Source organism: Petaurus breviceps, unplaced genomic scaffold (assembly GCF_028583685.1).
Source record: "Petaurus breviceps papuanus isolate PSGF00001 unplaced genomic scaffold, PetGlider_PUasm1.0 90823, whole genome shotgun sequence".
Taxonomy (NCBI): Eukaryota; Metazoa; Chordata; class Mammalia; order Diprotodontia; family Petauridae; genus Petaurus; species Petaurus breviceps.
In genome coordinates, this window is record NW_027187352.1 from 9,836,188 (window position 1) to 9,850,308 (window position 14,121).

General features: G+C 43.4%; 1 protein-coding gene across 2 annotated transcripts in view; it reads right to left on the reverse strand.

Annotated features, from left to right (window-relative positions):
- Nucleotides 1-14,121, reverse strand: part of TENM4 (teneurin transmembrane protein 4) — a 1,707,472-nt gene that overhangs the window by 101,289 nt on the left and 1,592,062 nt on the right. For both annotated transcript variants that reach the window (XM_069070949.1, XM_069070950.1), the window contains 2 exons: nt 13,199-13,318; nt 5,319-5,580 (listed from right to left, as the gene is read on the reverse strand). In XM_069070949.1, the coding sequence (XP_068927050.1) occupies nt 5,319-5,580; nt 13,199-13,318 (382 nt within the window). The remainder of the gene's footprint in view (nt 1-5,318; nt 5,581-13,198; nt 13,319-14,121) is intronic.

Sequence of the window (14,121 nt, forward strand, 5' to 3'; positions counted from 1 at the left end):
CTCCTCCCCCCTCCCCAAGATGGCAAACAATCAGGTATATGGCATATATGTATAATCATATTAATCGTATTTCCACAGTTAATCAACATCGTTCCTAGAATGTGGCTCCCAGACTTGAACATACAACTCCAGGTGTGATCTCTGTGTGAGCAGAGCCACGGGTAGTGGTACATTCACCTCCCTTTGTGTGCTTCTATTACCACAGCCTAAGCTTGTGAATTAGCTCTTCTGGGTTACTATGGCACACCCTTGACTTATAAGCTTGTAGGCCACTGAAACCCCCAGATCTTCATAGACTGGGAGAAACTTTATACCATAGTGTTTCCTCACGGAGGATCTTCCCTTTCTCCTCTGCTGGGCACTGGTGCTACATCTGCGTTTACTGAGGAAAAGGGTTTTTAGCCTTCCTTTGAAGAAGAAATCCTTTTCCTTTACCTTGGTAATGCTCAGGGTGGGGTCAGGAAGTCCTGAAATCACAGAGCCTCCAAAGGCACTCACTCTATCAAGCCATAAACTAAGGCAGGTATAGAAATCTGTTCTTTCTCATCTATCCAATCTCTATTTGAGAAACAACAGAGTATAGTGAAAAGGGCCCTGGATTTGGAGCCTGGGGATTTGGGTTGGAAGCCCAATTTACTGCAATTTATTCTTCAAATTACTGCTTGCATCATCTCAGGGAAGTTACATCTCTCTTTAAATTTTTTTTTTAATTTTCACTTATTTTTAACTTTCTTTTAAAATCCCATCTCTTTAAGCCTTAGCTCCCTGCTCTTAAAAAAGGAGTGGTTTCTAAGATCCCTGCCTCCTCAGAATCCTGGTGCCTCCAGCAACAGCAAAGTCACTAGTCTCTGAGGCAGGTGGTTTCATTTTGGGGCGATTCTGAACCTGAGGAGTTCTCTCCTCCTGCTGAGCCCAGAACAGCCTTGGCTTGGATTCTGCCCTCTGGTGCCAAGCAGAATAAGCCTGTGCTTTCCATGCGACAAATGCTTCAAATATCTGACGACAGTGATCATGGCTTTCTTCAAGTCTTTTCTTTTAAAGGTGAAACATCCCCAATTTCTCTGAGTAGCTCTTGTACGACATGGTTCGCAATCTCCCTCCTCATTTCCCATTACTCTCCCTGATGCATAATGCATTCCATGTTCCAGCCAAACTGGCTTACTTGCTGTTTTCCCACAAATGCCATCCTCCTGCCTTTGTAACTCTGCATAGGCGGCTTCTCCCTTGCCCTCTATGCCTGGACGCTCTCTTGCTTTGCCACCACCCCTTAGAGTCCCTGGATTGATTCGAGGCTCAGTTCGGCTCATGTGCCCTTCCTAACAGAAGACCTTTCCAGATTTCCCTAACTGCTGGCACTTCTTTGCCAAGATCACTGGGCATTTACCTATGTGTTTATTACTGTTTCCTCACAGTAGGATATAAGCTTTTAGATGGCAGGGGCTGTTTTCAATTCTGCCTTTGTATGCTTAGCACCTAGCATAATCTTTGGCACACACAGTAGGTGCTTAATAAATGCTTGTTAAATTGAACTGAGTTCTCATCATCCCATTTCTTCTGGGGGGGTGGGGGGGATCTAACTACCCAGCAAGAAGCAGCTAGTGGCCCACTACATAGACTGCTGTGCCTGGAGTCAGGAAGACAACATGTGAGTACAAATTTGACACTTGCTAGCTGTGAGACCACAGACCTTTACTAGCTGTGAGACCCTGGACAAGTCACTTAACCTCTGTCTGCCTCAGTTTCTTCAACTGTGAAATGGGGATAATCATAGCACCTATCTCTAAAGTATTTAGAATACTGTATGGCCATAGTAGATGACACAGAAATGCCTATTTTCCTTCTCCTCTATTCTATTTTCTTTTTTGCTTTGTGGAGGGGGAAGGCAGGGCAATTGGGATTAAGTGATTTGCCCAAGGTCACAGGGCTACTTTTATGTTAAGTGTCTGAGGCTGGATCCTCTCTTCTATTTTCAAAAAGCTCAGATGGTTCGTCTTTAAACTCACCTACGATGTGCCTGCCTGCAATTTCCACCCATTGGTTCCAATGAAGATGCCCTTCACCCCTACTTCTGACTTTCTTCCAGTACTTACTGTCACTACTCAAACAGAACCAGACATTTCGTCCTTATACAACACTCCCTTGGGAGCTATTGCTGGCATCAGGCTTGATTTTCTCAGGTTGTACTTGGAAGAGGGGGTAGAGCATCCTATGGTAGTAACTCATGTCAGTTGCTCAGTGCTGCCTGTGAGCCCAGGGCAGTACCAGGCTCTTTGGGACTGGAGGATTATAGTGCTATGTAGTCAGAGTTAGAAGGAATCGCAGAGGTTAGCAAATCCAGCCCTCTCATTTTGTTGCATTGCTACCGTGAGATATCTCCATCCAGGGACTTCCCCTTACTGGTGACTCCCTCCCTGGGATCCCATTTTTAGGAAAGATCCTAGAGAGGCTTCACCTCACTCATGTCTGTGCTTTCCAGAAAATCCTCCTCCTCCTCCTTCTTCTCCTCACCTGCTAAACTGCCAGCTCCAGCCTCACCTTTCCCTTTTTTTCAAGTTCTCCCACATGTGTGGTCTTCCCTCATTAGAAGATAAGCTTCTTGAGGGCAAGGACTGCCTTGTGTGCTTAGCACAGGGCCTGATGTACAGTAAGAGCTTACTAAAGGCTCTCTATATTTTGTGGATGAGAAAACTGAAGCTAGAAAGATTAAGTGACTTACCCAAGATGGCACTATTTGAGACGGGAGTCCAAGTCAATATGTTATGCAGTATGTACTACTTGCAGTATGTAACATTATCCCCGACTTTCAAGGGACATTTTGTGACCACGTGTATATGCTCACCGATTTTGTTCAGTCATTTCAGAAAACTCTCATTTGGGGTTTTCTTGGCAAAGATGCTACTGTGGTTTGCCATTTCCTTTTCAATCTCATTTTACAGATCAGGAAACTGAGGCAAACTGAGTTAAGTGACTTGCCTAGGGTCACACAGCTAGTAGGTATCTGAGGTCATTTGATCTCAGATCTTCCTGAGTCCAGGCTCAACACTCTATCCACTATGTCCCCTACCTGCCCCTTGATGTTCCTGCTCTAACACTTTACATTCTCAGGGTCCTTTAAATTGTAAGATTCAGTGATTCTTTGATGTGGGAGAATCATTAAAGCAATGGGTAAGCTGACCCAGGTGGATGTCACATGAACTCTAGGGGTACCAGAAGATCATTTTTTTTTAAAAAAGCAGATTGAAAGTTCAGTATGAGTTGGTGATAGTTATATACCAAAAAGTTGATGAGATCGTGGGCTGCACTGGGTGGTATAGGTGTCAGGGATAAGAACGTCCCTCTGTTCTCTGTTCAGACTGCCTTGTTCAGCTTGGGATGCCACTCTGATAAGCTGGAGCTCCCGGGATGGTGAAGGGTCTGGAGTCGATACATACAAGGGTCAGCTGAAGGAACTGTGGGCAGGGGTATATTTGTCTTGGAGAAGAAAAGACTCATGGGAAACATGACAGTTATGTTCAAGTATTTGAAAGGCTATCATGTGAAGGAAGGATTACCTATGTTCTGTTTGTCTCCTGAGGGCAGAACTAGAAGATATAGGTAGAAATTACAGAGGCAAATTTAGACTTGATTTTAGGAAAAGCTTCACAAAACTTAGAATGTACCTAACTGTAAAAGGCTGCTGGAGAGGTGCTGAGTTCTTTCTTTGGAGGTCTTCAAGAAGAAGAGTATATTAGGGTGGGGATTCCTTTTGGGTATGTATTGGATTAGAGGGTTGCTGAGACTCCTTCTAGCCCTAAACACTTAGATTATGTGGGCTGATTCCTGGGAGGAAAAGTAGGCCAGGGTGGATGACCCCATTCTGTGGCCAAAACAAAATGAAATATGATGGTTAGTGTAAATGCTCATTTGGGTCCTATGAAAATGATGAGAAGCAGTAGATAATCTCTAAGATCTTCTGTATAGCCTTGGGATAAGCTCCTTAGGTCTCAGATTCCTTAGCTGCTCAATAAGGGGAGCTGGACCAGATGACTTCTAATGTTCCTTTAAGTTTCAAATATATGATTTATAATGATGTAACCCCTCTGGCTTTCATATTTTATGCTTTCTGTCTAAACATGTCATGTGCTCAACTCCTTTACACTCCTGGTAGTCTATGTTCTAATATTCTAGGTTCTAGGTCTCTGCCAGACCTCCCATTCAATGAGTGGATGAAAAGGAGGGATCAGAGTAGATAATCTTGAAGTCACCCCTCCTCTAACATCCTGTAATATTAATGATGCTCACCTACAGAGTGAGGTGCCTTTTATGGTCTAAATCTGGAGATCTGTACTACAGGCATTCTCTGTGGCCTCCAGGCCAGTGTTATAATTACATCTGATGCTGTAATTCACCCAGTTGGATTGATGGTGCTTACAGTACTCATCATATGGCATGGTCTCTTCATCTTTCCCCATATGTCTAACCCCTGGCCTACTATACTTAAAAAAAAGGAAAAAGAGGCCTTGTTCCTGGCTTCTGGGCTTCAAATCCATGTGCCTCTACCTTTTTTTAAAATTTCCTACTCCCTTTGGTGTGTTGTCATCCTCCATTAGAATATAAGCTCCTTGAGGGCAGGCAATGTTTTTCTTTTTGCTCACATTTATAATCTCCAGTGCTTGGCACAATGTAGTCACCAAAATTTATCTTCCCTCTTTCCCTTCTTTCTTCCTTTCCTCTCTTCTTTCCCTCCTTCAGCATAGCCCTGACCAAGTCACTCCCCTCCTTAAAAACTTTCAATGGCTCCCTATTATTTTTTTAGGATAAAAATACACTCTCTTTAGCCTAGCATTCAAGGCTCACCATCATCTTTCTTCAACCTATATTTCATGACTTCCCTTCATATACTCCACATTCTAGCTAATCTGGATTACAACTAATTGTTCTCTGATCTTGAAATACCATCTTCTACTTCTTGGTTTTCCCTAATTCTTTAGTTTCTTCCTCATTTCTATCCTTCAGAATTCTTACGTTCCTCTGGGGATCATCTCTGGAACTATTGTCTTGCTTGTGTTCCCTACTGAAAATGTTTTCTACCTCCTCATTACTGTAGGGTCTAACTCAGTTCTTCCCTTTGCATTTTCTGAGAAGACACCATTGCTACCCATCATTCCCACACTGAGCTGTTTGAGGTCATGTACTTTCTTTTTAATCTTTAAAAAAAAAATGTAACCTTAGTATCTAGTGTGGTACCACGAACATTTAATTAATGTTTGTTGAACTGAATTGCCTTGAATCTTTAGCCCTAACGTCCTTCCCCTATCTCATATAACCTGGTTTCATACCTGGATTTCAGGAACAATAGGGCCCTTCTCTGCACATGAGCTTGCAAAGGCCGTCAGAGGGGAAGGAGAGACAATAGGGTTGGGGCGGGCAAAGTTGCTGAGGTCACAGCTCGGGATCTCATTCTCCTCATGTCGCATGACGATGGTCTCCATGACGAAGAAGCGGTCCCAGGGGAGCCAGAGTGTGTGTTCTTGAGTGATGAAAGGCGCTCGCTCAAACCTCAAGATGATGGAGATCCCGCCATTTGTCACCAGATCAAAGCTGGAAACAAAAAACGGAGAGCTACAGATCAAATCCTAATGGGGGAAAAATCCTATGCTACAGTTTTGCTTTAACTGAGGATCAAACTTGGTCCTCTTGCCTACAAGTCAAACACTCATTCCACCAGGCCCAAAGTTACACCAAGCCAGACAATGTTTCCTGTTCTTATTGAGTGTTTGTGACATAGCTGTCATCATTTGGAGGGTAAACCTTGAAGCCTCTAGGTGATTCTGAGACATAAGAAACTAGTTAGGAAATGTCAGTGTGTTTGTGAATGCCTCCTTCCCTCCTCGGCCCCTCTCCTTCAACAGAATATTTCATAAAGTTGGCACCTGAATGGTTTAAGCGACCCTTTAAGAGAAGGCAGCCTAAGGTGTTTAACTGAAATCTATCTATTAAATTGGTCAGGCCAGAATTGCAGAATCTGTGTTGGAAGGGCCCTCAGAGGGTGTCTTGTTCAGTCCATGCTAGGGCAGGAATTCCCTTAACAACATCCTTAACAAGTGATCACCCAGACTTTGTCCCAAGACCAAGTGCAAGGAAGCACTTTTACAGAGTACTCATTGTTATGGAGGTTTTCTTGGAATTCCTTATTCTGCTATATACTTCCACTTAACAGCTGCTGTTGTACCTTCCAGGGTCAAGTAGAGAAAGCCTAATTCCTCTTCCCTTGACAGATTCTCAGATATCTAAAGGTAACAACCATGTGCTTCCCTAAATCTTCTCTTTTCTAGACTAAATATCCCCAGCTCCTCCAATAATCCCTAGGTGGCAATGCCCTCACCATGCTGGCTGCTCTCCAGTTGGTCAGTGTCCCTACTGAGGTGGGCCATCAGGACTGAGGCTTAGCAAATGCATGTAATTGCTATGTGAGGTCCTTTGTTCACCATGTGTTTCCAAGGCTCCATTTAATATGACTTTAATATGTGATTCCATCACTGTAGATCCTTTTCACTAAGACAAAACCTGGACTCTTCAAGATTTTGTTCATTTTCATGATTTATTATTGTTGGCAGCTTAAAGTGCTTGGTAGCCAGTTTTCTGGTGAGGAACCCATTCAACTCTGGTATGGTTGGTGTGGTTTTTTTTGGAGTACTTGCTTCCCATTTCACTGCAAACATTAGGGATTTTTTCTACTATTATTTATGCCAGTACAAAACACTGGCTTTGGGAGACCAGACAGGTGAACATGGGGAATAACAGTTCCAATGTCTATGGCCCTTTAGGATTCCCTCAAGACAATTCTGTGTGTGTCTCTGTGTGTGTGAAATGATAGAGCCAGGTTTGTGATCTCCCAAATCACTTAGGCCATGGAATGCTCTGGGGTTTTACATGCATTGATAGATTCTCTAAATGCTAGCTTGGGGCAGTGCCTAAGGTAACCCTCTGGGGAAAAGTGCGTGTATGTGTGTATGATTGGGAAAACTGGGCCTAAATCTCATAGTGAAAAAAAGGGTACTTGTACCTAATTTCATATTATTATATAAGAACCTGAAAAGACCTTAGCTTAAAAGGGCCAGGGTCTCTCATTGCATCTTGGGCTATCTCCAGTCATCCTGACGAATACCTGGCCCCTGGACCCAGACGGCTCTGGGGGAGAAAGTGAGGCTGGTGACTTTGTACAGCCCTGCCTCACTTAAATCTAAGTCAACTGCAAGTCATGACATCATTTCCCCTGATGTCATGGTCCTCTTCGAGAATGAAGGACAAACACAAACACCACCACCACAACCCATTATTATTTTAAAGAGAGAGACAATGTGGCTTAGTGGATAGAAAGCTGGCCTCCAAGCCAGGAAGACATGATTTCAAGTCCCATCTCTGACATGATGTACTGGTTATGTGAGCTGGGCATTTAACCTCTCAGTATCCCCAGGTAAGTGTCTAAAGGTTTTAAGTGTAGAAGAGGAGCTGACCTATGTGAGTAGAGGGAGTTCCCCATACTGAAAAATAGTCCCTATCCATATTCTTCTCTTAAAGGGGAAAAAAAAAATCTACCTGGAGGCTTCACAGTATGATGGATAGAGCCCTGGATCCAGAGTCAGAGAACTTGGGTTCAAATTCTGCCTCCATTAATTACTAGCTGTGTGAGTGACCTCAGGCAAGTGGGTTCACTATTCTGTGACTCAGTTTCCTCATCTGTAAAATAAGGTGGTTGGATGGCATGATCTCTAAGGTCTCCCCAGCACTAGATCTTCTGGCCTCTGTCTCTGAACTTTTCTTTACAGAATCCTGTTCCTATCACCTGGTGGGACGGTACTTTACCATAACCAAAGGCTTTTGCTAATGAGCAGCCACAGGAACCCCATGAGGTACACAGCACGAATATCTTCATTTCCTCTTTACACATGAGAAGGCTGAGCTCAGCCCAGGGCACTGCTATGACTTGTCCACAGGTCACACAGTGAGTCAGTGACACAGGTGGGATTCCAGCCTAGGTCCTGGACTCACAGTCACTCAAGAGTTAGAAGGAACAACAAACAACATACTTTTATTGAGCACCTACTGTGTGCAGAGCACTGTGCTCTGACCTCAAAGGTCAATGAGTTCATCCTATGCTTGAAAAAAGACTGCCTGCGCTCTTCTGCAAGTCTACTCTTCCCTGATGAGTTCTGTGTTGTGAGGCTCCCGGCTCCCTCCTCTTCACGCTGCCCCTTTCTTTTGCAGGATAATTTTGTTATACACTATCCTGGGTACACACCTGCATAATAAAATCGGTGACTACTGTCCAGGCGGCCAAACTCACTCCCTACCAAAAATCCACTGAACTGGGGCTGGGAAAGACGCCTGATTTGAAATACCAGGTGGGGCTTTAGCTTTCCAGACCTCGTCTTTTAAATAAGATTCTGAGAACTTGCTGCGGCTTGTCAGTGGGCTGAACAGCCTTTGTGTGTTGACGAAGACATTTTTAACAGTTAATTAGCATTTGGCCTGCGCTACAACCAGAGAAGGAGAACGCTTCCTTCACACAAGGCTGTACAGGAAAAAGAAGAAAGGACTGGGGGCGGGGGAGGCGGAAAATCCCATTCTACAGGCTCTCTGTGAGACAGGCCTCCTGAGTTTATTCTTAGAAACACCTTCCCTTCCATGGGGCACACACAGAGAGCTGTAGGAGGAGCTCGACTCTAATGAGTGGGGGCCGGGCTCATTAACCTACTGGGAGAAATCTGGCTTCAGGTATGGGCATCAAAGGTGCCACAAAGGGGAGGCATCGATCTCATGCCAGGCCGCCACTTCCAAGTGTCAGGTGTTACCTTGATGGAGTCTGCCTGCCTTTAAAGAATGCCATTCGTAGCCCTCAGAGGGTCAACCAGACAGCACAACAGGGGAGGCAGGGAGGAGGGGAAGAAAGATACTTTGAATCCCATTCCCAGCTCTCCCACTGACTCTCCTCTACAACTTTAGGGGAGGTGCTGCCCTGTCAACAAAGCAGGGACATCAATACCTGCACTGGACTTGAGTCCTATATTTGGGACAGATTGGGAGCTAGAAGGGGCTCCCGAGGTCATTTTATTTTATTCCACTCATTTTAGAGATGGGAAAACAGGGCTCAGGAGATCCCACGAGTAAATGGCAGAGCTCAGATTCCAACATTGGGGTTCTGACCCCAAAGTCTATGTATGCTCTTTCCTTTAATACCATGATGCTCAGTATTTATAGAATCCGAAGATCATTCATTTAGGGTCGGGAGAAAAAAAACACTTGAGTACAACTTTCTCTTTTTATAGATGAGGAAACTAAGGTAATATGCCTAAACACAAAAGTGAAGAATTTTCAGACTTTTATTCCTTGCAAACAGGGATAGTTTCCTTATTTGTATGTGTAGCCCCAGTGCTTAGCACACAGGAGGTATACTAAATAAAAATTTCATTGTTTGGCTATCCATATCTAGGCATACCTAGGCTAGCTAGGGCATGGTGGATAGAATGTTAGACCCGAAATCAGGAAGATCTGAGTTTCAAATCTGCTTCAGATACTGGGGGAAAAACAGCACCTATGAAATGGGCACCTAACTCCCGGTTTGATGTGAGGACAGAATTGGGTAATATTTGCAAAGAGTTTTATAAACTTTAAAGTACCATATACAAGTTAGCAGCATCTTACAGTGGGAGGGTCCCAGTGATACCACCTTGTCAGGCCCACAGGCCACTGTGGGGAAGGAGCAGGGCACAGCTGGGTTGGGTAAGAGTTCACTTGGAGTATAGATGCTAGAAAGACTGAAGGGAAGAGGGCAGGAATTATCATCTGAAAAATTCCTATTTTAATGACTCATCCTTGCTAGTTCAGTATGTGTTTCTTTTTTTTAAAGGAGTATGTGGATGTCAGCACTCTCTAATTTGCAGTGCCATAAAAAAAACCCCTAAACAAACAAAATCCTTAGTAGTGTAGTAGGGGGCAACCTCACCCTGAAAATGGCTCAGAGGGAGATGACAGTGTCTCTCTTGTCAGTCCTAGCTGCCCTGTCATGTCCTATTGTAAGATGACTGTAAATTACGTCACACAACGGCTGGTTGCAGGAATGAGGGAGGCTTAGTTAGGAGAAGACTGGGAGGGTGATGGCTCTCTTCCAGTAGATTAAGGTCTGTTGTTGTAGATGGATTTGATTTGTTCTCTTTGGCCTTGGAGTACAGTAATAATTAGGAAGCAGAATGTAACTTGATATAAGGATTAACATTTTATCCCTGAGTGCTAAGCAAAAAATGGATTGAACCGTATCAGGAGGTAATGAGTTCCCCGTCACTGGGAATCATCCAGTTAGGGTTAGAGGATGGCTTTTAGCAGAATTTGAAGGATTCCTTATCTGGATAAGGATCAGACTAGATGTTCTTAGGGGTCCCTAATCTAGAATCATAGAAACAGGGTGATCACATATACCTGCTTTACTCTAAGACCTCCCCAGAGGCCTTCTCCCTCTGTGCATGTGCAGCTATCAAGCCCTGGTATAGTGTTTAAAGCTGGATCAATGGGACATTAACGTAGAGAAACTCTGCCTATATCAGCTTCAGGAGGATGTTACTTGCTATTTGGGCTGGAAAGTTCATCCATTTAATGGGAGAATTCATTGGTCCCAAAGGAACACTTGCTAACCAAATTTGACTGTCTCCTAGTTCCTCTGGGAAGGTGCCTGAATGAGAAGGTGCTTTTATTTTTTTCTTAACAAAAAACTTGGTTCTTAACAGACAATCACCCACTTCATTATCACCCTGGCCAAGACGAACTGAAGCCTGGTAGTCGATTAAACAGGTGTTAAAAATCAATCAGGCTGCAGTATTATCTCCAACAGGAGGGTGAGAAGAAAGTTTCTGGATACACGATTTAGCCAGATGGACATTCTCTCACCTTAGTTTATTAAAAATAGAAAACCCCTCATTACTGACAGGACAAATATCAGAGTCTCCATCCCTTTCCCAGCAAGCAGCTCTTATCACTTGTGTGGAAAGGCGGTGTAGAGTAAGAATCAGACCTGAGTTCTTTTCCCTAACGAGTTGTGCAATCTTGGGGAAGTCACTTCCCTGGCCTTGGTTTCCTCATTTGGAAAATGGGGGGTGATAATACTTGTACCTGACAGGGTTCTTGTAAGCAAATTGTGAGTAAAATATGCCTTTTTTTTCAGGGCTAAGTGACTTGTCCAGGGTTACAAAACTATTAAAGAACTGAGGCTGGATTTGAATTCAGGTCTGTCAGACTCCAGGGCTAGTATTCTTTTTTTTTTTTTTTTGGCTTTCTGGAGGGTAGTTGGGGTTAAGTGACTTGCCCAGGTCACAAGGCTAGTTTTTGTGTTAAGTGTCTGAGGCCAGATTTGAACTCAGGTCCATCTGACTCAAGGGCTGGCTCTATTTACTGTGCCACCTAGCTGCCCCTAGGGCTAGTATTCTATCCATTGTGCCACCTAGCTGCCCTGAGTAAAGCATGTCTTGATGCACTTCAGAAATGTGAATTATAAGCAGTAGCAATAATCATCAGCCTTTAGCTGTAAAAGTGCTTTATTAATTTTAGGAAGTCTACACTTTTCCCTAATGATACTTCAGCACATTGTCAAAAGGTCAAGATGAGCCCTGAAGCAATCTAGGGATTCTAAAAGGCAGAGGTGAGCAAGGGGTGCAGCCCTGGCATGAGTCACAGCCTGAGCAAAGGCAGGGAGATGAGGAATGGCATGCCAAGTCTGGGGAGCAACTAGGCCAGGGAGGTTTGGGTGGAACAGATATGGGATGTGGGAAGGGGAGTAGTCTGAAAAAAGATTGTAAGACAAGTGAGAGCCAGAATGGGAAAGATTCTAAATGCCCTTGGATTTTTATCCTAGAGGTAAGGGGGGGGGGGGTGTCTAGTCAAGCCAATTCTTGCAATATCTTCAGGCTTGCAATTTCTGATGTAAGAGCATCTACAATGTGAGCTGGGCTGGCTCTCTCACACAATGAGGCAGATGATAATGACATTCCTTCTTTGCAAAGTGATCTCAAAGGCATGTTGGCTTGAGGGCTTATGTGTTTGTGCCAGCTGGCCCACCCTCTTATCTGGGCACTTCTGTGACTGACAGGCATCAGGTAGTCAGAGTTTAGGGTGCATCCTATAGCCACTACAGAACTGTCCTTCTGTTTTGACTTTACTGATGTCCTCCCCATCCTTCAAAGGTCTAAACAAATGTCACCCCCTCAGAAGCCTTCCTTAGATTTCTTCTTCTCCCCTCTGAGAAAATATTCTCTTTCATCTGATCTGAGAGCCCATTGTAACTTTCTACTGTTGTGCACGCATCATTCAATTCAATTCAACCAACACTGATTAGAGCTAGACTTGGAGTCAGGGGACTTGGGTTCATATACCAGCTCTGACTCTGACTCTTTTGTTAGAATAGGGCTATTTCATCTTTTTTTTGGGTCATAGATCCCTTGGGCAGCTTGATGAATCCTATGAACTCCCTCATCGAATGCATTTTTAAGAAAAAAATTTATAACTGAAGGAAATATAAAATTTCAGTTAGATGCTAGTGAAATTCAATAAATAATTTTTTCCCCATCCAAGTTTAGGGATCCCTTGAAATCTATCCAAGTACCCCATGGGCCATCTTGGGGGTCCATAGGTCCCAGGTTAAGAATCCCAAGTTAATAATTCTGGGGGTAATAATTCTTGCCCTATCTACCTCATGGAGTCATCGTGAGGAAAATATTTTATAATGCTTAAGGATCAATATGAATGGGAGTTAAGATAGGATGTTACCGTGTAAGGCCATGATGAAATAAAATACAAAGACTATCTGAATACTCAAAGACATCAAAAGATACTCAAAGGCTATTAAAATAAACATTTCAGTTTGAATGACCATCTGTGTACATATCTTTCCTCATGCTGCTAGAATATCTGCTCCATCAGGGCAGATCCGTGGCTTAATTATTTTTGTACTTCTCTCAGCACCTAGCACAACGAAGAATACTCAGCAAGACTTGATCTAGAGTTGTCGAATGAATGAAGGAATGAACTAGGCTTGACTTGATTCACTTAAAAAACCAACCCAGGAGTTTAGTCCCATTTATATCATGTTCTATCAGCAACAAAAGTCAGAGTAAGGACAGAAGGTCACTGAAAACAGGCCTTCATAGCCTGCTGGCTATAAAGAAACTCTTACCTGCCATCTTGTCTGCTGATGGTATACCCAAAGAGAGGGTTGTTGACAAAACTGATGTTCACACCAACCAGTGGAGTTCCATCGGATGTCATGACTTGGCCTCGAATGACGCAGGCATGCCTAAAAAGGTAGAAGGAGGCAGGAGGGAGAAAAACAATGTTGTTTAAGAAAAAACGATCTATTCCAACTGTTCAGATCAGACATTCATAGCACCTACACACATTCATTAAGCACTCGTGTGTGTGTGTGTGTGTGTGTGTGTGTGGCAGCTCAATCTGCATTAGGGGAAAGACAAATTTTAGTTAAGGTGTAATTTCTGCTCTTATAGAGCTCATAGTTTAGTAAGGGAAATGAGGAACCAAAACAACAATAACACATTAAAAATACATGAGAGAGATTAAAAAATATGTTGTGTGATTTTTAAGGCCATTACTAATTAGAGGGGAGTCAGCAAAGAGACCCTGGGTGAGGCTGTATTTTAGTTATGCGTTACAAATTAGGAAGAAAATCAACATATGAAGAAGACGAGGGAAGGTATTTCAGGCATAGGGAACAGTGTAGGCAAAAGAGCAGAGAGGGAAAAACACAATGTATGTTCTGTGGGGCAGAGAGTTTGAGAGAAGTTTGGCTAATGTATATGCTTAGGGTTCTGGGCCTTAAATTCCAGGCAGAGGAATCTAATATTGCTTAGGGGCAAGAGTTTTGCCTGAGCTGATTGTTAAATTTTTAATGTGATCATTTACACTTTGGAAATCAGTAAACATTATGAATCAGGGCTCAATTGATTGTTTTGTTGATTGTCTAGACTTCAGAAAGTGAGAGAAAATGTTAATAACGCAGATTAAACTTATAAGTGTGTCCTGTATACTTCCCCCTTCCAACTCCCCCTCCCCCCCAAGCTGTTGCTTAGAAGGCAAAAGAGA